Here is a 27,135-nt window from a genome sequence, read left to right as displayed (position 1 = left end):
TGGATTGCAGAATTAATTATTATCAGGATAAAACAAAAAAGAGTTAAAATGTTTTCATAGCTTCCAAAACGAGAGTTACTCGTTTCAACCAAAACAAAAAATTCTTCATAGCTTGGAAACTATTAATCTTTCGACCCATGTTTATTAGGATTTTTTTCATAATTTAGTAAGTACTATCTATCCTAAAAATCATAAACTCTTTTTTTCACCCTGTATATCCCTTACAATTAAATGTTTATAACATATTTATGTATACGTTTACATAATTATGTAAACGTTTAATCAATGCGAAAATTATATTACAGAGGAAATGAAGGTAGACAATTTTTAAACGACAATGATTGATAATTTATTGTAATATCCAATGACGAAAGTGGAATACAATTTTACCAGCCAGGCTTTCTATCCGAAATTGAAGTCATTTTCCATTGATATTAATTTAAAAAATCATGAGCCAACAGTATATGAAATAATTATTCCAATTAGAGTAAGGTCGCATAATATAAAACAATGACTCTCGATTAGTTATTACAATGTGTCATTTAAGTTATGCTAAAAAAAATATAATTCTTGTTACCAGTGACAATAATTCACCCATATAAGTAAAATATCATTTCGCAATCCTTATGCCTAAGAATATATATATATATATATATATATTTATGTATATCTTAAACATTTATGCATCGTATACATACATATAAAGGGTATTTCGCGAGTAACTTTACAAGTTAGTCTGACACGACTTATATTCTGTTTCCGAAAATAAATAACATTCTCAACATTCGTAAAACAATCTCTAAAATTTTGTCCGTATTGAACTAATAATGCAAAAAACGATCGAGATCTACGAACCTAGAATAAATCTATCTTCATAACACCTTTCTGTTACAACTTCTAACAATTCGTCGACAATCCAGAAAGTTATATATTTCTGAAACACCCTATATATACATATACACAGTTATATGTACATACGTATATATACATATACACGATCACTCTGTTACAGATGTACACTTGTACACCTATACGGTATATCCATATACAGAACTATATTCATATCTCTTTACAATAATATAAACAGTCGATACTTCGGTTGAAATATTAATTGATTTTCTCCAGTTGCGATGAATAGAGCACTGAATAATATACGTGAATTTCTTATTAATGTCAGGAATAGATCAATGGCAGATCTTCGACCAATTACATACTAATATTACTGAGACAATCAAGGAACAATGATGGCACAACAAAGAGTCTCATTAATTATTCTTCTATTGATCTAATCTTGTCAGATATCAAACCATTCGTTTAAAGAAAATTTTAAAAAAGTAGGATTCATTATCTAATATGAGATTCAACGAATCGACTTGTATCACTTTCATTTTAAGTATCATTGCTTGTATCGATCCACTGATTTTTCCTCCAACGCAGATTAGCTATCGTATTAATTAATTGTAACAGTAGATCAAGCGACGTAATACTTGGACTAGTTATCGATTACAAAATTAAATATTTTTCGACTGAAACCGGACACGATAATTAATCATCTAATTACAAATATTTAAGCGCACAATCTTTGAGAACATATTCGGTAACTGACGTCTACGATCTTCGTCATCGAGCTATGTGATTCTCGTCGAAGAAACTATTATACTTTTATTATTATCTGGGGACGATACTTTCGTTGACGAAGCACGTAGCACTATTTGATAAATCAATATTTGCGTACAGCCTAAACATTTTTATCCATGAACATTTTACAGCGATGCTTATTTATATACACTTTGACGTATTTACATATATCGCTGTCTACAACGATATGGAACTATAGCAATTAAGAGGGAAGTGTCTTTGTACCAACGTTTATCGGAGGACATACTCTATTCGTACTCTCGATACTTTTCGATAGACAACATACAAAACGTGTTTGTGTTTTTTTTTTATTTTTTCATGTTTTTCATGTTTGCTTTTTTAATATATTTTGCAACCGATTGCAAAATATATTAAATGCATTTTCTTCCCTTCCGTTCTTACAAATCGATATGAATAGTTGAAAATAACATAGCACCGAAGGAACTTGGGCGCAACATTACGCGTGTATTACTATATCTGGCAACTCTTGGCAATGATTAGAGTTTCTATAATAACAGGGTAACCTTACAAGCTAATTTACTCCTAACGGTTAGAGATACGATCAATATCAGTTTTCTTCCGATAACAACGAAGAAGATTCAAGTAACAATTTCAACCAATCTTGATCTGTCTTCTGCTTTTTTTCCATTTTATACCTTACGAGTTACGATTAGAGCAATGATATTAGTTTCAACTAGGTAAAACATGATTGTATATACATATAATTCGCGGATACATTTCTGAGACTCGATCGAAGACCAACGAATAAAATTCGCGAAACAGCTTAAAATAAAACGGTGGAAAGAAACGTTGAAAGAAGACAGCGCTTTTTTTCTCTAGGAAACCGCTTTCCTCCGAAGTGAGGATCTACATTCTTTTAGGAACTAGACTCGATTCGTGTCTCTTCGAACTACGTTATCAAAAATTTTGATCGTGCTCGATCGCATTTTGCAGAAGATGCCGGTGCCAGTTTCGCATGGAAAGATTGCTAGAAAAAAATTCTAATAGTAAACCGGTAAAAAGATCAATCGCATCGCGTTTGAAAATGGTAGATGATACAATAACGATTAAAAGGGACAAAAAGACAAAGTCCTCGTACCTTCAAACCATATTTTTTCTCGATTAGAAAGTTCCTCCTTTGTACAGGACGTGGAGAAGTCTATACAGTTTGTATCGCGCTTTATACAACATAGATTCATCGTATCGAGTAGCGTTTTCAAAATTTACAATAGGTATACAGAGAGGATATAAAAAGGCGGAGTAACAAAGTAGAATTATCTTCTTTAGATTGTTGAGCACGTGTCGGTCGAAATATACGAGGACTTCCTCTCCGAACTATCCTCGTACAGTTTGACAGTTAAATGTAGATATACACATGTAGACCTAATGCCGGGTTTCGAAGAACGACCGGCAGCGTGCGAATCGTCAGAGTTTTTCTGGTGCCGTAGATCTGGTTGACGCAGTCTGCGATGAAATTGAAGGCCCAACGCTCGTTGATCGTTCCAATGGATATATCCCTTTACCTGGAGTTGGTTGCGATACTGCACGCTTTGCCAACCTAAAAGAGCTATCATTTGTTACTGATTAGTAAATGGTACATGATAAAATGTCGTCAAACAAATGTAAGATCTATATAGGCAATATGCCTAGGGTTAATTAATTTGAGGCGTTTATTTGGTACACTGATCAAATTTTGAGAATAAAAGATTGCAAAATTTTTCAAAAAAGAGACAAAATTTACGTACATAACAGCAAAATTATTTTGATCAGCGTGATTCCTTCAATACCTTACGATATTAAAGAGAGATAAAAACACCATAAGTTAGAAATGGAATAAGCGTCAAACGAGTTCAATTCGCTATAAGTTGCAGGGTTCATGAGTCATGCCTAAAGAATCAACAGTTATTTTTTACTTATAAAAGTTCCTCAACGAATCGTGTTAAGTCACGATGTTAATTAAAGTTCTATAATATGATGTTTCTATTAACATTCTTCTCACCGATTCTACATAATTATATTCTCTTCTGTTCTTATTAAACGTTACTATTTATACGTATAGCTGGATTCGCTACCGTCTAAGAGACTAAAACTAATGTACGTATATAAAAGTCATGGTGAGAAATCTCTTGAACCGCAGCATAATCGCAAAAAACATACTGCACCGATTAGTCAAGATCGTCGATCATGGAAGCAGATGAGGACATGGATTAGCAGCGTAGTAGAGTTAGCGGTGTGTTTAGATATTCATACTGAAAGCGTGATATAAATGTAACAGTTCCATGAACAAGAAGCATTAGTGAGTGATCGAATGACGATGAGGACGAACAGCTATCCCGTCTGCAATGACAATGATGCAGATAGTGGATTAATCGCTCATTCCTTAAATGAACAAATAAATACACGTGTCTAAACGCATCATCCATTGTGGACATGATTCTTTGTATCAGTTGTAACGGTGTATTACCACCGTTTAACATTTAATTAACATTATAATGTTAATCATATATATTGTAATATAATAAATTATTACAAGTCGTTAGAAATATCCTTGAATAAGTATTCCACAATGGTAGTTACTTTAATACAGAGATGGCACAACAAAAAAGATTATGAAGTAGAAAGAATCAGTTCAGTTTAATCTTCTAAGGGGATTAGCAGGATTAGAACCGACTGGCTTCGAGCACGTAAAAAGTGGTATTAATCGTTGCAGGTTCTGCATATCCGCTCCATTTGCGAGGGTTAAATACACAGCTAAAAATGAGAATTGAATATATCATGTCATAAAGCATATTTAAGAAACATTTGTAAAACGCGTGACTCTCTATTTAGTAATACACCGTATGTCCGTGAGTTGTGGTATTTTTTTAAGACGGCATTCACATATAATAGTCGTGCATCGTGTCAGAGCTTTAGTTCTATCACATGTTCAATCGTGCTGTTCATCTCTTGTACAAGCAAGATTATAGCCTGATCAACCAGCAAATGGGAACACACGATACGTTCTAGAAGTATGGCATCAAAAATATAAATGCTACCAAAGATAATGCACTAAATTTGAAATTATTCGTATAATTCGCTAAGTTAAACAAATGGTTTAACTGTAAAAGAATTTTCCAAATTTTAAATAGTGGATAAGAAATCTACAAAAATAAAGGATTACTTGAAAGTAATTTTGCTAGCGATTAAAATTAAATATAAATTTTTGTAAATATAGAGTATCTGCATAATTAATATTATAATTCGTGCGTCATCTGTGGTGGATCTAGCTTGATGTTCATTGTAACACAGACATTCACCTAACAAATTTCAAGCGGTAAGGGGCTCTAGTTTACCTTGGTCGCTAAAGTGAGATCAGACCATTTTCAGGAGTTAACGAAAAAACTTTTTAATTCTGTGTACATCTAGACACTCATAGTTGATTAACCACAAATTCTGGACATGTGTATGGTTGATAGATAAAACATTAAGTTTGAGCGTAGAATGGTAGCGGCTCTTGCCGAGAGTACGAGATATCAACTACGCCGCGTAACGTATCTTCATAACAGGTACCTGTAATTAAGAAACTGATAAGCTTTAGACACCGTTCAAACCTTTTAACTAGCAGCTAAAACAGAAATCTTGGAGATGTATTAAAAGTTATAGGGACAAATTGTCCGTCGCTCCAACATTAAGAAACGAGAATTTTCGTTGCTCCAATAGGTACAAAGTACCATTATTAGTGATTTAAGGTTGGAATAAAATTCATCAAAAGATATAATCTTTCCCTTTGCAAATTCAAGACCAATATAATACAAGAAGGAGAAGAAATACAAGTAAAAGGAAAATTAAAAGTGATAGATATTAGTGACGAAGTACTGTACAGAAGTGCAAAAACGGTTAAATTATTAATGTGAACTAGAAAAATATCTTTTGTGCTGAAATTAAGTTGAGAGCAAATCGCATATATGCAAAGCAGAGTATTTATGATGATTCCTGTACGCAAACATACGATATAGACTAATGAATTCCTAATATTACTGATGATGAACAAAAGTGAAACTTTTAAAACTGTTTTTTGGTCTATATCGTTTGTTGAAACTCTCATGGATTATGCCGTATCAAGACTATTAAGATTATTCTATGTATGTACCTTGTTTTCGTAGTTACGATTGTTTTATAGGGAAATCTCTCGATATAAATTGGGGTTTTAGTAAACATTGATGGGTGCGATTTAAAAACGAAGATCGCACGCGTCATTGATCGCCTCTGAAACAACTACCTTTGCTTAAAATTTCATACTGATCACAGTATGCAGAGCTATAAAAATACAGCATTATCTATATACAGACGATAGAGTTCTTATTATTCTCCGAAATGCCTTACGCCCATTCTGCATTCTTCTCTCTAAGGGACAACATTTATACACTTCCACCATTCTGCAGCAACCAAAACATCTGAACGTCGAGGATAGCAAGGGTTGTAAGAATTATTACCTTAAAAATTCCCACATCACGGCGAAGTGTAAGCAATCGAACACAGTATTCACATCAAATTATTTCCATCACGGAATAGATAGCTTACCTTCTTCGTCGTAGAGAAGCATTTTGTCCGGGTAAACCGAACTGACCTCTTGGGATCACCATACGTGCATTACCCTGAGCAGGTCTCGAGCCTCCGTGCGCCTGTAGCATACTCAAATGAGCAGCATAACCATCATGAAGTATCGTTGCCAAGGAGTGGTACTTCTTTGATACTTTCCCAATGATGAATATTTGATTTTGTTTAAGGTTAATCGCGGTGTAAACACTGATATCCTTACTACTGCCGTATGCGTAATGAATTATTACACCGTGTTCCTGAATAGAAAAGAGTATCGTTTTAATATCGTTGCGAACAATATCGAATCATTCGAATATAGATTTCAAGTAGTTAATCACCTGTATGAGTTTATGTAAGTACGCAGCTTTATGACCAAGTGGATCTGTCGAAAGACCATCTGCAAAGGACACAAGACCATGAGGGAAGTTGTGTTGAGACAACCAGGAAACGACTTTCTGCTGTTGCATATCAGGTCTTGCAGTAATATATATGATTAAATATCCCAGTTCTTGCCAATGCCTAATCAGAACCATAATCATATCAACCATCGGGCCAAAAATTAGACGTACAAGCAGATGTGTATGACTTAAAATATACCTGACGACATCAACAGCTCCAGCTCTAACTTTCGGATCTTTCCCGCTAACGGACATACTCGCAGTAAACGAACCATCTATACTAAATACCACGCACTCTGTTTTTGGTGGAATCACAGCCAAGAAAAAGTCTACGGATGTATGATCACCCCTGAGAGCCAAAAATTATATTTTAGATATATTCTGATAAAATTTTTTAAATTATGGTTGACTAATATTACCTAACAATCATTTTAACTGGGTAAAGTCCATGTTCCAATGCTTTATCATCGGGTATTTTATATGTTATTCTACCATTTTTATCAGTTACTTCAGTTGATAAATGCGTCCATTCTCCTGCTGGAGCATCTTTCATAATGTGAATGTCCACTTTCTCGCCTGTGAGGATTAATCATATTAGTTGAAATCACTTGAAAAGCATGTATGTAATACTAGCACGTATGCACATTATATTTGACATACCTGTCAAAGCAATAACATCAATTGGACCGTACATAAATCTAGCAATCAGGATTTGTGGTGCTCCTTCTTTAACAATTACGTCATTTGCTCTATGATTGGCAGCGACATTCTGAAGCAGCAAATGAAAAATCAAACATTCGTATTAATAATTCCTTCGTTATCTCAAATTACCTTAAGTTTAACAGAAGTACGTTTCTTATTCCACTTTTCTCTAGGTTGACCTGGACGGAAACAAGATAATTCTTTCTCCTCGTTTGTGAGTAATGACAAATCAAATCTGCCTAACTGTCGCAGGATAAATGCGATAACATCAAGTGACTCCCAATAGCTAGCGTGAAAAATTTGAGGTAAAGAGTTCGTGGGAAAGTTTGCTAAACCCTCTGGGCAGTACAGAGCATAATCTAATCTCTTTGTACCCCACCATTTTTGCGTTACTATAACAAATTGTCGCAAGTAAGCGTAATATGTCAATATTCTTTATTATCGTTAATATGATTAATTCTTTACTTACAATTAGATACTACTTTTAGAGGAACATTTTCAACCACACCAGACATTGTACTATGAATCGATATATCGGACAGCCGTCTTAAATGGGACATTGACATATTTGGGATATTCAATCCATCCGTAAACAATTGTGGATTCGTCTGGATAGCTTCCACTGAAAATATTAAACGATTTGTGATAATTATAAGCTACACAAAATTACATCTAAGACGTATAATACATACACAAATGATAAGGCTGTCCGTTTCCTAATGGATACTTTTGATATCGAGCCACGTTCACGGGTGGAAGAAGAGAAAACCTTGCAGAAATCAGTGGTTCTAATCTAGCGGCTACAGGTTCAGTAGGATGGAATAAATTATACACCTGATTCACCAACGGTCTTCTTATATTACTAGTTTTATCCGAGGAAATTTTTCTATACGCCAATACCAGAGCAAGTGGACTACCAAACATGAAAAACTCTCCTACTTCGAAATCCAATTTACAATGTGAGGGGGTATCACTAAAAAAATAACATATGTTAATTTCCCAATATCACAACATACGTATGTACATGTATATGGATACGAATTGAACTATAATTCTTCACCTTATACTAGAAGATTTCCTTCTAGGAGAAGGTGCAGTCAGGTGTTTGCCATCTTCGGCATTCGTGCTATTTTCAATGCCCTGATTATCCAAAATATTGTTCTCGCTATTATGTCTAGAGTGAGCTGATCTACACAAAGCGTCATATGTTAAAATCGCTCCTACTGAATCCCCAATAAGGCAAATTTGCCCCGTGAAACCTCGACCCTCGTCGCTTCTGATAAAGTCGTGATAAACTTGGTTTGCTCCAGCTATAACTCGTGATACGGTGTCCTGATATTCAGGAGTTGAACTAGCGAGCAAAGGTATAGCGCCGATAGGAATAGTATCGTGTGTCACTTGAGGAGCATCCATAGACGAGGGTGACACATCAAAACTATAAGGACTTAGGCTGAAATAACATGTGTCGAATAGATGGAGATTTTACAGAGAGATAAAGATAGTGATAAGGCATAGATAAAAGTAAATTTCTAATCTAATCACGTCGCTTTTACCTCGATAAAATACCAAGACCTTCGGTACAAATAGGTGGGCAAGAAACAAACTTAATGGCCACATGTCCAACCATACTGGGATAGTGTTGTCTCATGACTGACTCAAAGGCTCCTTTGAAAGTTGTAATGTCCGATTTTTTCGCCGTCAAGTCAACGTTAGCATCTAAAAGATATTCTTTTGTGAGTAGTGATTCACAATTAGTGGTTCGCTTTTATGAATTAGTGATGGATTTAAGCGATTATTTATGGCATTTACCTAGTACACTGCCAGCATGCATCACAATAAGAAGGACAGTAGTTTTGCATGGTTGATGAGTCGGTGAATGTTGAGGTGAAGCCGGATACGAGGCATCGATGCTGGCTGACGTAGAGATTTGTAACCTTTTACTGCTACGTTCACTAGCCATACGTTGCAAGTAGGAAGGTGAAAATATCGTGTCGTCTATAAATAAATATTGAAATAAATTTTAGTAATAACCAGGAAAAGGATAAGCATTTAGATTATCAATCATTACTTACCTTCTTTGTTTACCATGGTAGGCGAAGTGAACGTATTGTCCTCCTCTTCTGCTAGAAGATCCAAAGAACTCCATTTAGATAATGAAGTGCTATCTCCAAAGCCCTCTGTATAATCAGAAATTTTAACATTGCTTATGCATCGTGCCTTTTTAAGCATCTCTGACTCGTGTTAAGGCAGGAATAGAATATTATTAATCAGGAGTGTTTCCCTTTTTCGGATTAAGCGTCACAAGGTACAAAGCGGTAGTAGAAATATATTAGAAATATGAAGGTATTACTATTTATTTTATTTAATACAATCATTTCACAATGATATTTATTGTTAACATTTGAAAAAGTTTAACAATAAAAAAGCATTTATTTTTGTAATCTACATGGCCATGCTGTTTCATGCTGTGATAAACTGCTTCTTGAGAACCTCCATGCTCGATGTTATGTATGACGATCTGTATGTTATGCAATTAGTCAGAGTTTCTTGTAAGTGTAAATCTCCGTAAGCAACAAGTACATCTTGTTTCGGTCTACAAAGGCATGAATGCAATTACGCAATGTTCCTAAACTTATGTCGAGAGTACCAACACTAGTATCAATGTTGCGATCTTTTATCCGATCATTTATTACGTTTGCGAAAAAACATATTCGAATGTCTGTAGTTCTAAGAATTCAACACTATCTACGTGTCCTACCTTCGCGTATAATAGGTATAATGAACCCAGCTGCAGTGTGGAATGCGACATAAAAGAACAGAGAGGGTACACATATAAAAAAACAGAAAATGTTATTACCAATCATCATGCTGTATTTTCTACTTTGCAAAATGCGAATTTCTACCAGACACACTCCTATTTATTTTTAACAAGTTTTTTATTTGTTTATCTAATCTGTTTTTAACAAAAGAAAGCATACAAAAACAGTGTCTAAAGAAATTCGCCAAAGCGTCTGTTTCATGGTTTAGTTATCAGCCAAATGATAGTATTACGAATATGTAAATTTTTAGAAAGATTATTTACATGCTGCACGAAAAGAAGTCGATCTTTTACCTTGACAGTCAAAAAACTCATCTTCGCTACCAGATTCGGATTCTCTTACGATACTTTCCATGCGCCAATTCGCTATCTGCATATCGAAACTTTTGTTCGAACACGGCGAACTCATCTTGTTTTTCTTCCATCCCTTTTTAGCATCTGCTTTCTCTTCAGTAGGAGCATTTCTGGAACAAATTTCATCGCATTAAATAAACTGTAAACGAAAGAAGGAAAGCTATACATATAAATAAACTACTTCCTGATTTTACTTCTATTTTTACCTAAGGTCGGGTACTTCGGTCGGTGAATCTTCGGGGCTAACGTCACCCTCTGAACTACCAGCTGTGTTAGGTATATCGGTCGATTTTCTGGCACTTGGGGGACTTTGAGGATCTTCGTTTTTCTCGATGCTCCCAAGAGTGGCAGCCAATGTCGTAGCAACGTTCGACTCTTGAGGAGTCATTGTCGTGTTTGAAACAGCCCTGTCTTGATTGTCGTTTGTTGCTTCCCCATCGCCTTCTGCATTAGCCATTCTCTTCTGCAACGCCAATTGCGTTTGTCGTTCAATTTTCCGAATATCTTCCATGGTCAAACCATTCCATTCGTCTTGCCAGGCCCAGGCTTGTCTGTGAGCTCTAACCATCGTTTTTCTCAAGGCTGAAATCGTTTCATCGTCACATCTCACGGTATATAGAATTTTAGAAGTTGGACATTAAGAAACAAACAGGGAACGGTTGTGCTCATATACGATACTGACCTACATCGTGTATGAACTTTTCTAATTTTGTTTGCACACCCCAATATCGGAACTCCACACGGCATAATTTGTACGCGCACATTAAAGACTTTCCGGATGGAGTCGGTTGTTGTTTCCCCTAAACGACAAGACAGTTTTAATGCATCAGTATTGATCGCATTAAGCAAAAATTAGTGAAAAGAAACAGATACGGGAAGATAGATCTGTACTTTTACGTCAGCCCAGTATTCCTCTAGCCATGATTCCGTGAGAGGTCCTCGACCGGTCTTTTGGGACACGTATAATTTAGGATCCTCGTCTTTCACGTAATCACCCGTGTATTGATCTTTTACGATATCAATCACGTCTGAAATTTAATCATGTAATCGATGGATCTCGATATCTTAATAGAAAATGACTTGACCTGCCTTCTTGAAACTTCATAGAGATAAATACATACCTACGATTCTATTTCTCAAATCGCTACCACTTAGCTTGAAGACATTTTCTTGGTAACCATTGTCGGGAAAATAGTATGTTTCTATTTCGATAGAAAACTTTTCAACGAAGGGGCAAGTGTAACGGGTCTTCGTATAGGGGTAAGCATTCCATGCTTCTTCTTTGGCGATCAACGCGGATCTGGGCAGCAAACTTTTGAACCATTCTGGAAGATGACTACCCACGTGATAAATCTTATGGGTATATTGTCCGTTTCCACCTGGACCATCGCTATAAGGCTCGTTCTCTATAATCTCTACACCGCTGCCTGCTCCTTGACTTTCTTCTCTAGATTTTTTCTACAAGAAATACATTGGAAAAATAAACTTCACGTTTATTGTTCACTCTTTAATTGCCTCCAGTCCCTATAGGAATCTACAGGAGTTATGGGAAATAAGGAGTAACGAAGGGTTAATTGTAACGCAATATATTGCAATGTAATGTTAAATTACCGCTATCATGTAAAGCTGAGCAATTCTATACTCCTCGACGGTGAGAGGCAGCGGTATTCGATATTCTTTTATCAACATCTTGCCGCTTTTGTTTATCCACGATCCACTCTCACGAAAAACAGAGATCGTTCGAAGGCTGTTGCTTCCTGTTTATCTCTCAGCCTCATGATATCATCGGCGCAAATCTTAAAAATAAAAGAAATAAAGAAAAGAAACGTTAAGCGTTATATCGAACGTTGTGTTCTATTTTCGCTCAGGACGTTGCAAAAAGAAGTTCATCGTAATCGAGATATCCCTTGAGAGCGGCGATCAATATTTCTCGATACGCCTTCCAGCAGGTCCAACAGATCAACTTTTATCAGCGTAAACGGTTCTTTTTATCTATCGTCATCGATCTATCAGTTATACCTGGCCGAAAAACCAGCAACATAAGTGAAACGCGTAAATTCAATCGTATATTCCGTGGAACATTAGAAATAGAGACCTTCGCGAACATCGACTGCCTGTTTCTCTCGGTCTATAATTGAAGCACGTCAAATGCTGAATCGTTGTGTTTGCACGCCGCGTTTTCACGCAAATCTGCTCTAGGTCACAGAGTATTTAATAGTGATTAATAATCATTACACCGCGGATATTTATGCAAATTCATATCTTTATAAATATAATTAAAATATGAGATCCGAGTAGATAATTATCTTACTTGTGAAATACTATACTGAATACTATATTCTATATACTATTTTGCACCTTCAAATTTTCCATAACTGCATAGAAATTGACACATTAATAATAATCATCGAACGTTATAAATATGTGTCACCGATATCGATACTGATTGTACCTCTTTAAATGGTTAGCTACTGCAACCCCTTTGGAAGGTGTGTACCTAAAATATGTCGCAAAAAGTAAGCGACGACGAGTATACTCGTCGAGCACAGAGCATGTGTTGCTGTTGTAATGTAGAATTAAGTTGTAATGAAATGACTGTTTTATTTTTTTTAAATAACATAAAATATTACCATTTCTTCATGACTAGTATACTTGTAAAAAAACCGCTAACTGGTTAAAACGATTGTAGATGTAACTTTTCACTAAGGTGAAGCGTATAGGGACTATAGTAATTTATTCAGCGTTTATTTGTAAAATAGAACAAAAATTAGATATAATATAGTGATCTTTGACTTGAATGGCTTACGTTACGTTTCACACGCAATTGTAGACGATTTATGAATAGTGTACGTTATCGAATAATTCTGATTCTCTGGAAAGGTATGTATATCTTGAGACAATGGAGGGACAATAAACAAAATGTTGCGTAAAACGTTTATTTATACTCACCTGTACCGTAGTACTCAAACGTATCCTAAATTAAACTTTATAGCGGGAAAAAATCATACTACCATTCTGTGAAAATCGTACTGATAAGAAATGATGGTTCGTCGTGATCTATATTTCATACATTACATAATTATATACAAACGTTGAAACAACACAAGTCATAAATTAAACGTGATAGATCTAAGAGTGGAATTTCTTACTTGAAAAATAAAGCGTAATATACAGCGTTGAATCTCTAAAGTTGCAAGCATATCGGATAAAGTGCCAATAATAGGATTATAAATACCTACTTATTTCTAATTTTACCGCTAACACAGAGCGTTACTTCGTTTGATTAATATCTCATTCGGAATACAATAATCTAATGTAATTGGTACCTTAGCATCGTTTGAGAATAGTTTCATTCTCGATAGTTCGTTGTAATACCCGCGATCTTGCGACTACGATTGGACACGATAACCTGTCAGTTACGACCAATCGTTTTCAACGGGCTCAGCTGACAGATCCTTAACAGTTGACAGTACTCAACAGCTTGAGGGAGCGCGTAAACACGTATGAAATTCGATGTTGCATCGACGTACAGTAAAGTGCCTTGCTAACAGACCATAAGTCGAAACCAAGTTGATAATTTGTCTAACTACAAAGAAACAATTTTCTCCGAATATAAAATGAATATAAAAATAGAAAGTAAGATATCAACAAATTCTGAAGACGGTAGTCTTTTTCTGTGCACATACAAATTTCATAGCTTGAGAAAGGATACTTGAAATAAATGAGAATAGCGACAGTCAGTTAATAAGACAGAGTTCTGGTCAGTTAACGAGACATTACTGTACTTACGGGCAAAAGGTTTCCTTAACCTTGAATAACGTGGAAATAGGGCAAATATGTAAGCGAAACGAAACGATATCGCTGGACTCGCTCGCTCTTACTAGTGCACGGTATGTAGGTACATACTTTTCGCGCCACACCTTCCGGACCAGATGATAAATCGCGGAAAGCTGCGATATCCGCGACACGATACAGCTTGATCGACTGAAGACCGGCAACCGACTGAGTCGATAACGCTGCTAATCAAGCAGATACTTGTCCCGAATGATACTATTGTTATTCAACGTTAAAATTCCACCCAGATAAAACGTATATCCACCTCCCTTATAAAATATATATTTACGAATTCATTTTCGCCCGGACAGTTCACTGTCACATAATTTAAATTCCAGACGAAGCTCACCTAAGAGACACGAGAGGCATAGTACATAATACACGCGTGCAAACGAGCACTTGTTTCTTCTAACAAGTAACATAGAAGACGTACATTTCACGAGATGAATACAGGACGTAGATAGATTTGTTTCAGCAAAATCGTTAAGTACATACACTGAAAAAAGATTAAGGAGATTGAGGATTTATCCAAGGATCGTGTAGGATAAACGCGAGCCGAAAATGTGACGATGTTACATGGGCAACGCGCGGCTACTGACTGACGGAGAGGAGGTCGCTCCGATTGGCGGGCCCCAATGGCACGCGCGACTTCTCGAACCCGCGAAATCGAGCTCGGCCAATCAGAGTGCCTTTTACCGCCTCCGTGACCCGGTGATCCGGACGCAGTGCTGTAAAATAAAGGCGCGTGCCAGCCAGTTTTCCTTGAGTCCACGTACAACTTCTTAATAATTCATCCTGAAAATTATTCAAGTAACTGTCAATTTAATATCCTATTTATTCTACACATGTATACCTATACGATCTTATGTAACGATTTAATAAAATAAAGTAAGTATCTAAAAAGAATAATAATGTCTTTGCATTTACATGCAAGAAGAAGAGATGGAAAGATATGGAACCAATCGAGGCACTTTTTTCAGATTGATGATAAACAGAATATACAAAAAATGGTTTGATTCAATCGGTAGAAGATTTTAAACGATATCTTATCCTTTAATAATAGCTGATTTGAAATGCAAATTTCTGAATCCGTCACTGGCAGGACAGCCGCCGTTAGCCGCCTCCGCCACCTCCCTAGCCTATTGATCGACCCCCGAGCGAGCAAGGAAACGCAAAACCAGATGCGCCATAACACCAGCAGGCTCCCATGAAAGCGATACCGATAAGTTCGTCGACAGGATTGCACGCGTATCGTCTAGGATCGAATCACGGGGCACCATACCCCGATCCCCTGCCAGCATTAGAAACGACGTAGTACAACGGCGATCCTCACAGAGAGGAAACGTGCCACTTGTCGGGATAAGAATCTTTCTTTTTTCTTTCGCTCTGTAAATAGTTGAAGTCAAAAGCCCCTCTCTATTCACCGAAAAGGTGAACCAGACAGGGCTTGTTTATTCTTGCGCGGCACCTCTTACGAATGCCCTTTTCCGAGAACTATGCTTTTTATAGAGCGAAGAAAGGGAGCTCGTTAACGGAGAACATTGCTGGCAGGGAGCGGATATAAAAATAACAAGTAAATGCTGATTAGAGATTGCCGATAATAATCATCTATCGATATTAAAAAGTAAACGAGTAACAGATAATTGTAGTTAATCGAAGTAGATTAGTTTGTCCGTGAATAAAGTACACTGATAAAAAGAATAAAAAGTAGCAGACAAAGAAGAACAGAACAAGGTTAAATATCAACATAGAATGTTGATTAGAGTAGTCTACGCTATCTAAAAATTTACGATAATTAATGTGAGATTTCATCAATATGCCAAATAAGTTATATGTTTTAATACTAATAATAGAAATATTATATACATATTTACATTGAAATTCATGGAGACTAACTAGAGATGCGCCGTCCGTTGACCGTTCCTGAGCGTGACTGATGAAGGAAACTGACCTTTGACATTAGCCGGGAACTAGCCGAATAAAACGAATGTTATCGGGTGAACGCGCGTTATGCCGACGAATTCGGCCTATTCACAAAAGATGAAAAGGAAAGAATAAAATTCGCCTGTCAAAAGAATAGAGATTATGGAAGGTTAGTGACGCGTTTTCCCTGTGGGCTGGCATAAAAGCGAGGCGGATCGCTCGATGGACGGTAAAAACCATTTCTTTTGTACAGCGAGCGATATACATGTAAGAGACGTTTTATGAATAGGCAAGCACGATTTAATTCTTCTGCAAGTTTTAAATGCCGAGGGAAAAAAATTTGTTCAGATCGGTGTTCATCGCAACGTCTAAAACGTTTCAATGGATCAGGCGATCCAGTCAGGATAAAGACGATATTATTTAACTGCCTTTTGAAAGTTCATCCGAAGAATTTAGATACAACGAAGAATTTCGTTATGAATATGCATGATCTTTTGAGTAAAATTCTGCTAAAAGATCAAATCAAAATTGACCTTGACGCGTCCTTGATAGTCTGGCCTCTGGTTTTTTCCATGAAACTTTAAAGACTCCTCCAACCTATTTTAATCTTCTCCTTGGTCGGCACACGTATTCACTAATTAAAAGAGGACGCTTTTATTCTTTCATTGAAAAGTTTACGTGACAGATTTGGAACTTTCCTTAGGAGATATATTTAAATTCTTCTGAAGATATTTCCTTTAAAATTTCCGGTTTATTTGAAGAGAATACTAGGCACCAAGTAAGTAAACGAAGCATTCAAGTTTCTGCCAGTTTAACGTTATTCTTTGTAAGTTAGATTATAAATGGAGCACGGTACATTGTATCCGTGTTCCAGTCACAGATGATCAGGATACACACCGAGTGACGTCAAAACATGTTGAACGAATCTGTTAGAATGATATGCACATGTATACTGTGACGTAAGTAAAAGATTCCTCCGGGCAATGGAAGGAGGGGAAGAATGTGTTTAAAGAGACTCGTCCGTCCAACGTTGACCTTTCATCCGAAGATCCACGTGTTCCACTCGGTGGCTAGGAAAGTAACGCGACTTTGCGGCTGTTTTATACAGTACAAATATCTGCAACTCTACTTGAGACCGTCATTAAAGAGACGAGAAGCGGTGTTAGAAAACGAGCAAGTACGTGACGTTATGTCCTTAGCACACTGAAGAGGTCCAATCGAGTTTCGGACCTTTTTTTATTTTTTTTTATTGCTCTTGAGAAGTTTATAGAGAATAGTCTATGATCCTCGATGCAATTGATCGAAATAAAATTTTCAGAAGGTTTTAATTATTGTGGAATATAATATCTTTAATTTTTAGAATGGCAGCGGTACATGATATTAAACTGGGAAACAAAGCTACGAGGATCGAATGCAGTCAGCCAGTAATAATCGCTGTATTATTTTCATTGGTTCACCGGATAAAGCGCATCCGGCCCTTGAATGCCGCTTGCGGTCTGGAATATCATACCGAGTAACTTCTAAAAGGAAACATATAGAAAATGTATGAAACATATATGACTCATTTGAAAAATTGTAATGTGATTTTCAAGGCTTTTCTTAATCCTTCTAATGCATTACGGAATATTTAAATATTCTCAACGCGAGAATGAGACAATCTTATTTTCATCCTTCTTCGTTTATCGTTTCCTTAACCCTGCGGTTTGGCTTGGCGTCACAGCGTTTGGATCTTCTACCTCGTAACCATGCGGAGATATTGGATTTCTCACGGGATTATGGAACAAGGTGTGTTCCCCGTCGCCCCATGGAAAAGGCTATAGAAGGGAAATATTTATAAGTCACTTACAGGGATAAGGCTTGAAAGGTCTCAGCTTGTGAAATCGGTCACGATGTAAAATTATCAAATCCTCGAGGCAAGAAAGAAGAAAAGATAATGAAGGGAAAAGTATCAAATTTCCGTGGTGAAGGCAAACGATTCGTAAGACTTCATTAATCGATTACGGAGAATACCGCACAAATGGATTACCTTCCAGAGATGTACGAAGCAGAGAGCTTTGTTAGACCGAAGAATCAGTATAAAGCTTAGATGTTACGCAAAAGTACGCGTGCATTATCGATTAATAAAGATATTAAGATCGAATTTGTATGATATTTAACTTAAAGTTAAAGTTTCTCAATTCGTTATTTAAAAGAATATGACAATCGTGAAAAAGGCATAAAATTCATATGTAAAAAAACAGGTACCTTATTTATTCGCCTCATATAAGGAACATCAATGAACACAGGCCTCGATTGTTTATCCGATTCTTCCACCTTGGTGTAAACGTAACACGATATACCTATTAACACGATCGCACCGATGACAGTCACCAGTTGCAAAAGTTTCTCTTCATAGGCCACTGTATTTGCAAAGCCACAAGTTATGTTGTTAAGTAACGTACATACAACGAAGCTGATAAAGTTTTTCGCGCATCGCTGAACAGCAAAGATGAAACTTCAGCTGCTAGCTAAAGTGAGTCAACTTTTAATAATTTTTATATACGTATATACTTTAAGATAACATCATAATACAGGTGTTACACAATATGTATATCGTGGAATAGATAAAAAAAAGCTGTTGTCTCAAGAATGACATGACAGTTAGTATTCGGAATTAACTTAATCGTTGATTAAAAACGATAATGTACGACGCATTCTTCTCGGTATCTTTATCTTTTTGACCTATAAAACAATGTCAATTTGAAAATATTTCGAATTCAAAGTCAATTTCCTATTTCTCAATCATTTTTCTCTCTTTCCTCTAACTGTAAGTAGAAAATTTTGTTTCTAGGAGTTTAAAACTTTACCTGTAGAACAATAATCTTTTACGTCCGGACAAGGGAACGGTGAGTGCTCTTCGCAATCATCCTCAACTGGTAGTTGACATTTTCTGGAAGATTTTGGACATTCTTGCGTATCTTCGTCAAACTTTGAATAGCAATCCTTAGAAACATCTTTGATTGTTGTCCCATCGCAATCATCCGATTTCAATGTTTTATCGCAAGGAGGTTCTTTGGAGGAGGAATAGTTACGAAAGCTCATGGAACAAAATATTGCTTCGGATAGATCTCTCGATCTCCATAAATTTTTACATGCAGACTTCTGGTAAGATGGATTTTCCGTGAAAGAATGGAACTTTAACATCGAATTCGACAACTTCTGCATGGATGAACTATGGTATTCCGCCGAAGGACAAAATTCCTTGGAGAACTTCCAAGAGTGGTAGATTGGCGCCAAAGGGAACTGCGAAAAGATCGACGATCCACTGTCGAGCAAGAAACCTCTTCTCTCGATGTACGTCTTCATTTCACAGCGATATTTACGACTGCTCGTGTACCTATTTCTTTCTGAAACGAACTTTAACTGGAGAACGTCGGAGTTATAAGACTTCCCATTTCATACGAAAACCGTGAATATTTTCGATCTCCGAAAACGGTTGCAATACACAAAAAGTCGACTTCTGTTACGTTAAAATAGAAACCTTGCTATTTATGCTAACGAATTACGCGAGATCCTGCAACACGGTCAGAACCGTAAAACTTTTTGCAGTCTTGCTATGTATGAATTTTAAACAGACAGTTTTGGTAACTTCCTCGAGAAAGAGATAATTTCTTGCGTAGACAATTATTCAAACGGTGAACGTGTTGCATTTTCATGACAGAAATTATACGAAATCCTTTTTGTCATACAGAACACTTAGTTCTTTGAATGGAACACGGATAGTAGTTGTTGCACGGAATACGCCGCAGCTTTAGACAAGACCATTTGCCAACAGGCATCTCACACGTTACAAACCGATAATGACAAAGTTCAAACGAAATACGCCCAGAGACCCTTTTATTAGAATCTTTAAAAGGAAATTAAATCTCATGTATCGTTGTCATGTCGATAGCACGATCGTTCTATTGTAATGTCTCTCTAATAACGAGTCGCTTATATCTCGTGAAAAAAAAAGAGAATTTTATACCTCCAATTATCGCGAGCAATTTTCCATTCGACGATTCGTATCTTGAAATATCATTGAGCCAACCTTTGCTGCTGTGCCAACGATACCCTGTGCTCCAATTTCTTTTTTTCTCGTCCAAGAAACCGGTTACATTTACGCTCGTTGAAAATACCATTCCAATATCCGATTTGATTAACGTGGAACGCGTTGTTCCGTTGACAGACACCAATGACAGGATCTTTAACCTACGCAAAAGTGAGAACATCGCGATATCGTGCCTTATTGCTGTTTTATGATCTATCCGTGCTTTTTGGATAGAAGATCACGATTTGGACACATTTTTCAAGAGAAAAAATGCGTATGCCTGGCCATACGAAAACGTAACTTTTTAGTCTCAATTGCATATACGGACTCTTTTGTCATATGAACTTATCCTCCTTTGTTCCTTCGAGCGTATTTTCACGTGTGTCAGTATTTAATGAATTCGATACATCTGATATATCTATGACAAGTTCCTTCAATTAGTTGGAAAGCTTCGTAGGAATTTTCTTCTTGTACGAATTTCTATTCGATATTAGAAGATATTTTGAAGTACAAGGTAGATACTGAACGAAGATCATTGACATGATTTTTTGTATTACGTCTCTTAAGTTAATAAGCGAGGTAGTTCTCACAGTATCTAGATCAAGCATTTCCTTTTCTAGAATGGAATAGAACAGGTATATCCTCGGTGCTTATCTTCGTTTCATGACAAACATCGCACATCCGGCATACGAGTATACAACTCCTGTGACGTTTGCAAATCGACCGTATTTATAGCAGTCCTTCCGCTCTTCTCTCTGTACTCACTGTGAAGTTTCAATCTCTGTTTCGTGGAAATTCACGGCACAACATCGCCGATCAACACGCACGTTCCAATCAGGTACGTGCGACATGTACAAACATTTTACATATCGAGTCGTATTGCAAACAATATCTTATTTAAAAGCGCGATATTTTTCATCGACAGACGTGCAGTTTTAAACTGTGTAACATCATCGGGCAAATAATTCGGTTTTACATAAATGTTTCTGTTTATCAAATATAAACGTTCAAATAATACTGTTTCATAATGATATTTCTTGTACTCTTATAGTCTGCCTTTGATTGCTTCGAAATACAGTGGCTTACGAAAGTATTTGAAAATACATGGAAACATTTTCTGAATCGTATTATGCGAAAGATTTTCCAGGACATGCCACATAATGCGACTGTCACGATCAAAAGTTTGAAACAAATTCGAAAATGTACGAAGACGATAGAACATGCCTATTGCAAATATAAGTCTCAATATTCGTTGCAATCACTAATTAATTATATGTTTAAAACAATCATTTTATACTATGTACTAGTTTTTTTTAAACGTACACTCGCAAAAAATCTCTCGTAATTTTTACGTACATTTCCAGATTAGTTTCAGATTTTATCACTATAGTTATGATAACCGTGTTTCATTCTTCAAAAGCTTTCTATAATACAGGCAATATATTCATAAAGATTTTTTATAGCGAATGTCCAAATATTATTGTCGCGAATTATTATTATGACAAATCAACGTATGTTGGAGAAATATCTCCTCTTAATTACATTAATAAAAGTAAGACACCTCGTATGGATAAATGCGCAGTAGAATAAATGAATCAGCACTCGAAATGTAGTTTATTGAAGCGCCAGAATGTCTGGGGTCAGTAGAAAGCGATAAATACGTAGTGGTCCATATATCATGGTTTATGCTAGCGTTACAATATCCGCAACATTATTTTGTAATTAGTTTTTCTTTCTGTGTGAATCTCAATAAGAAACACGCTCGAGATTTTCATACGCAATAAATTTCCGGAACTTTCTCCATTAAAATGAAACAACAATTACCGGATACGCTCTGACATTAATCTCCGACGTTTTAATCTCGCAAACAAAAGGAAAACGAAACGAAAAACATTTTCGCTGAATTTTAGTAAGGATTTGAAATATTATCGTGGTGTGGCGAGTGTCGAAAGTTGAAAATAGAATGCAAGGGAGCGGTGACACAGAAGAACAGATAACAATAATTTAATGTCGAACGCACGAAGGACTCCCGAGATCTATTTCTTTCAATAAATCCGTTTTCACGGAAAGCTTCGCAGAAACGTTCCAACTTCTTGATGGAACTTCGAACCTTTGACATTAACCGAATAATTTCCAACGCAGCCTCTAAAATTTTTACGACACCGAGTTGTAAACTGGAAGTACGATAGTTTAAAGAAGAAAATATCATTGCGATGGGTAGGAAGATATTTACGCTACCGTCGTAAAACCACGGGAGAGGAAATAATTAAGAGAATCGTGGATTATTATAATTAATCCGTTGATGATACGAAAAACGAATGGAGCAACGTAACTTTGCCTTTTCATTATCTGTACATTGGAAATGCAGAGTCGGTGGTAATTTTCAGTAAAAGATTTGCCTGGGGAAAATTCAATTGCTCGTTGCGAAGTTAAATGAAAATGAAATAATTAATCTTCCGACAAGGACTTCGTCGCAATCAATATTACACGACGATATCGCTGCGATGTTCGGCTCTCCCTTTGGAATCAGCTACTTCGAAAAGAAAGAACATTATTTTTAGTTATTATCGTCATTTTAATAAGATTTTGTATAAGAATTCGAAGATAAACTCCAAATATTTATGAAATTATTTCGGTAACTGTACCAGGTATGCATAAGAAACAAACTGGAACAGTGTTTTCGTGGCAGAAATAATTCCAGTGAAAATAAACGAAAATGCGAGGAGTGAAATTACGAAGAAAATTGAGATCGGAAGTGCGGTCGATAAAGCGAACTAAAATGACTCTTCTTCTATTCCAAAAATCGATTAACCCAAAATCTTAATTATGATCATGTGAACAAAATCAGTTAAAAAAATTTCATTAATTACGTTACATTTCATCTAAAAATTCTTATCTATCTAAAAAAAAATAATTCTTATCTATAATAATTTCCATTCTCATTAATACATTTGAAGTTTTTGTACTATTGCTATCGTACTAATTTTGTACCACTAATAATATAATGGTTGTATGTTGAATCTATTTCTTTTGAAACAAATCATACGTTTACGTCTTCGATCTTCGAGACATAGATCTGTAGATATACATATATATTTCGTCTAGCGTGTTCAAAGGAATGCAATCATGAAATGGCGCAAAATGGAAATGATGATAATTACTGCTCGACGATAGAGCAGGAACAATAGAATCGCGTTCGACTGCTAGCTCCTGGAAAACAGGGATACGTCGATGCGCCTTGCGCGGCAACCTTTGACATTTTCAAGAGGACGGGTCGAAGTATTTCCACCCTCCTGGCCTAGGTACAGCCCGCTTTTCGTCAGCCCGACATCCGGTCGTGTAAAGGTGTGTGTATATGGTGAGGCGAAGAAGGTGGTTAAAATGCTTACAAGAAAGAGAGAGAAAGGAGATAATTAAAGCGTATTGCGCGTTAGGAAACACGAACGGCCGAGCATTTTTTCATTCAGCTGGCGAATCGTAATTGGAAAGTTACGCGGAAATCCTTTCGATTTGCAGTAAAGGGCATAATGAAAGTAAACCGAGACGAAAGCGAAACTAGGTCGATAAAATTCTTTTTTTGCTGCTCCTTTTTCTCCTTTTCTCTACTCCTTTTTAATGAACGTTCCAACTTATACGTAATTGGACGATGAACACCGGGGATGATCATGGAATTATTTCGAGTGTCATCGATGCAACGCCCAGTTTTAATTCAAGACGATGCACCATGATGTTTACATAGATTGTAAATGAGATTTGATCCGGTTCCTGATACGACCGCAATTGTGAGACTACAGCGCGACTTTCGCGCTTGAGAATAATAATGGAACCTCCTTTGACCTTATTTTTTCTTGGAAAGTAATGGACGTGTCATATGCTGCGCCGTGCTTCACGATTATAGTTGTCTGACTAGCCGAGAAAAAATGTCCAGGAAATTAGATTTAGTTTAATACAAGGTAATTAACTTGAAACTTTATATTGTCTGATTACGCAGTATTTAGTCTATCGAAAGGCACGATTAAGCATACTCTCTTCTCTTTATCAAATTGTTGTTAAATTAGACGAACAAATTCATTTACTTGAACAATGCAGTCCTATGAACCATCCAACTGAAGAATTCTTGCCATTTATAACTTGGTATTTTATCACGATACGATAGTACCACCGTAGACGTCCATAAAATTTTTTAATATCAGCAGAATGCGAAGATGAATATTAAGGTAGACTTTATGAAATACTTCTTGGGCGATAAAATCTACTTAAAGGCCTCATAACAAATACAGATAAAACAGCAAATGCAAATATCTATATAAAAGAAGGTACGTACCAACAATATACTCATGACCGTTCGATTATTTCCACGACGACACATCAAAGTAACAGTTTAGTCTCTAAAATCTAATCGATGTGTACAAAAGGCCAAATCTTGAAGAGTTTAATTAATGCAGCAACTTAGATTGTTGGGTAAATTGCACCTGTACAGCGTAAAAACGCTAGACTGCATTTACCAAATGTCAACCACGAGGTGAACCCTGCCAATTCGTTTCCATTTGCGATTAATGCGCAGGAGGAGGAAACAGAATCTCCTCTAAAGGGTAATTCTAAAAGGTTGCTTGGAAACTGAAACAATTCAATTTCAATACAACGAGAGACGAGAGGGCAGGCGTAACGATATAGTCAACCACGGTCCACAGACAATTGCTCGGATCTTCGTTGGAATGTGATTAACCACCCTATTCCCTTCTGCATCGAGACGAGCCAGTAATATCGAGGATTTATTTTCAGGCACAAATTTCTTTCTTCGATGTGAGTATAAAAACCATAAGGGTTCATCGTACTCTCCAGACACATCAGCTTCTAGTCAGAAATTCCGTAAGAGGATTACATTATCCTTGTTATGTGCCATAGCGTGAGACTGTTTTCCATTAACTTCCCTTCACGGTTCATTATCAGTCAAGTGTATTATGCTGACATTGAGGTGCATTTACCGACTATCTTTGCGTGATGCACTTCATATGAAATTAATGAGAACGATTACCTGTGAGAACGAATCGAATTAACGCATATTAAACATGCATTAGCGTTTTATGAGGGTTCTTATATGAAATAAAGATTACATGTGGAATTATAAAGAAGTAAGATAGTAGAATAGGAGTGGAGATGTATTGGAATAGATTTGTAAATGTTATGGAAGTTGTTGATTATTATATTAGTTTTTTTTTTTTATTTAAAATTTCACATTCACAATTTGTCCAATTTGGACATTTGGTAGAATTTTTTATCTGTTTGATTATCATGTAGGTGGCTACCCCCAATGGGGTAGCATCTTCGTGTTTGTTAAGATATATCCTTTGTGATTTATATTAGCGATTAATAAAAGATTGTCTGAGAAATGAGTAGAATGATAACAATTCACAAAAATACCAATGATCTTAATACCTCTTGGAATTCGTATGTTGACCAACGTAATTAATTTCGCTTTTCCGGTGTAAATGAATGCCACCGCCGCAAACCACGTGTCCACGTCGCTAATTACAATCTACGATAATTAGGAATGATGTACTACACTGATGCGATGTTAATATGAACACGTAATGTGTAACATTCGCAATTAATTCTTGAATGAGAAATGAAACGTAGCTACTCGAATGGCCAAAAAGAATGAAATACACAAAATTCTTACAAAAAGAATTTGAAATTTTTAATTTAAAAAATTTAACTGTCGAAATATTATTGCACGTATAGGTATAGAAACCATTCTGCACTCTACATCATTAATTAGACTGCTAGAAAATTCATATGTTTTAAATGTTTCTGAAAGAGTAAGTTTGAATTCGATCGATCTCCCAATTTGTTGACGTCACTAGTTACGTCACATAAACGAGGATGGAAAACGTCTGATACAATTTCAATGACGTAGCGGTGCTTTCTAACCCTTTAGAAATTTAGAAATTTATATACTTATACGATATGGCATATAGCAGATAGAAATAAAATATATATAAATCCTATTGCACCCTTTAATAGAGATTATTTTTAGAGATTAAAATATGTTTACAAATCTTACAATATGTTTACCATGATAATAATATCTTGCAAATGTATCCCCGTCATAAAAGTTATAATTAATTTTATTTAATTTGCACTAATTATATAGGGATATATCGATCGAAGCATCCTATTAGCCTGTTATTGATGAATAGCGCTAAATTTAAGAAAGATCACTGTTCGAATAGGTTTCAGAGCACGCTTATGAAAGTGACTTTGTATAGTCCCATTTCAATTACATTCTCCCCGAAACATGCAATAAATAACTAAATAAGAATCAGTATTTGTTAAAATTGGGAAACTATTCTTTAAAATAAAACAAGATAGTGTATATTATAAACAATGCAACTAACAAACAGTTGGTTCACGTCTAACACATTTGCATTTCCTTACAAAACTGTCGTAACGACACGATTTTACTACTGATAAAGTACAATCTACTTCTCATTGTTATGTGAAATCATAGTGTTTGATACATCGTATAGATAATTGTTGCATCGCCAACAGCGTTTTTGTATAAGCGAAAATACGTAGTTGGCAATAGATCTGACAGTTAAATTCTTTGAAAAACTAATCGATCATGGTTACGGTGTATCGCGTGTAGCATGCACTGTACATACATACCAATTCACCGAGAGATTTCAACCAGTCCTCTTGTTTCCTCGGTTCACTTATACAATAGTATTCATATATACACACATACAAATGAGAGCAATCATAGGCAACTACCGCGATTATCCCATTGCGAGGTGTCTATCGTTTTTGTCTGGTTAATC

At 36.1% G+C, this 27,135-nt stretch overlaps 2 protein-coding genes and 1 long non-coding RNA gene across 15 annotated transcripts; 1 reads left to right on the top strand and 2 right to left on the bottom strand.

The window, feature by feature from the left end:
- Positions 1-324: 324 nt before the first annotated feature.
- Positions 325-27,123, bottom strand: LOC117235491 (protein retinal degeneration B). 13 transcript variants are annotated; one of them, XR_004493683.1, is made up of 22 exons: positions 12,584-12,682; positions 12,100-12,507; positions 11,610-11,946; positions 11,380-11,516; positions 11,171-11,288; positions 10,695-11,070; positions 10,429-10,598; positions 9,389-9,493; positions 9,126-9,311; positions 8,870-9,032; positions 8,377-8,766; positions 8,009-8,289; positions 7,786-7,938; positions 7,446-7,708; positions 7,275-7,383; positions 7,034-7,190; positions 6,814-6,963; positions 6,555-6,735; positions 6,199-6,473; positions 5,768-6,110; positions 4,971-5,187; positions 2,951-3,205 (listed from the first exon to the last, which is right to left on the bottom strand). XR_004493683.1 is itself a non-coding variant. In XM_033497566.1 (21 exons), exons 2-21 carry the CDS (start codon positions 12,175-12,177, stop codon positions 3,064-3,066), a joined length of 3,747 nt encoding a protein of 1,248 aa, XP_033353457.1. In that variant the 5' UTR covers positions 12,178-12,507; positions 12,584-12,683; the 3' UTR covers positions 325-3,063. The 13 variants fall into 13 exon arrangements, 10 of the variants coding, with proteins under 10 accessions (XP_033353457.1, XP_033353458.1, XP_033353454.1 ...); XM_033497566.1 differs by lacking the exons at positions 4,971-5,187; positions 5,768-6,110 and adding an exon at positions 10,075-10,104 and having other exon boundaries at positions 325-3,205; positions 9,389-9,439; positions 12,584-12,683; XM_033497567.1 differs by lacking the exons at positions 4,971-5,187; positions 5,768-6,110 and adding an exon at positions 10,075-10,104 and having other exon boundaries at positions 325-3,205; positions 9,389-9,436.
- LOC117235512 lies at positions 17,008-19,163 on the top strand. Its single transcript, XR_004493684.1, has 5 exons — positions 17,008-17,422; positions 17,606-17,788; positions 17,966-18,344; positions 18,486-18,757; positions 19,076-19,163. It is a non-coding gene; the product is annotated as an uncharacterized LOC117235512 (long non-coding RNA).
- LOC117235506 lies at positions 17,806-19,641 on the bottom strand. The gene is made up of 3 exons (XM_033497607.1): positions 19,092-19,641; positions 18,490-18,644; positions 17,806-18,059 (listed from the first exon to the last, which is right to left on the bottom strand). Exons 1-3 carry the CDS (start codon positions 19,588-19,590, stop codon positions 17,925-17,927), a joined length of 789 nt encoding a protein of 262 aa, XP_033353498.1. The 5' UTR covers positions 19,591-19,641; the 3' UTR covers positions 17,806-17,924.
- Positions 27,124-27,135: the final 12 nt, after the last annotated feature.

Source organism: Bombus vosnesenskii, unplaced genomic scaffold, assembly GCF_011952255.1.
Source record: "Bombus vosnesenskii isolate JDL3184/JDL3185 unplaced genomic scaffold, Bvos_JDL3184-5_v1.1 scf7180000013316, whole genome shotgun sequence".
Classification (NCBI taxonomy): Eukaryota; Metazoa; Arthropoda; class Insecta; order Hymenoptera; family Apidae; genus Bombus; species Bombus vosnesenskii.
This window is presented reverse-complemented; position numbering and strand designations above follow the sequence as displayed.

What these genes read in the sequence shown, in the direction of transcription:
- LOC117235506 (XM_033497607.1), bottom strand. Translation starts at nt 19,590, where the DNA reads ATGAAGACGTACATCGAGAGAAGAGGTTTCTTGCTCGACAGTGGATCG. An exon ending in AAAAGATTATTGTTCTACAG is followed by an intron (nt 18,645 to 19,091) that starts GTAAAGTTTTAA and finishes TTGCAAATACAG; the next exon opens with TGGCCTATGAAGAGAAACTT. An exon ending in ATATGAGGCGAATAAATAAG is followed by an intron (nt 18,060 to 18,489) that starts GTACCTGTTTTT and finishes TCCCTTCTATAG; the next exon opens with CCTTTTCCATGGGGCGACGG.
- LOC117235491 (XM_033497564.1), bottom strand. Translation starts at nt 12,177, where the DNA reads ATGTTGATAAAAGAATATCGAATACCGCTGCCTCTCACCGTCGAGGAG. An exon ending in AATACTGGGCTGACGTAAAA is followed by an intron (nt 11,289 to 11,379) that starts GTACAGATCTAT and finishes CTTGTCGTTTAG; the next exon opens with GGGAAACAACAACCGACTCC. An exon ending in CGGACAGCCTTATCATTTGT is followed by an intron (nt 7,939 to 8,008) that starts GTATGTATTATA and finishes TAATATTTTCAG; the next exon opens with TGGAAGCTATCCAGACGAAT.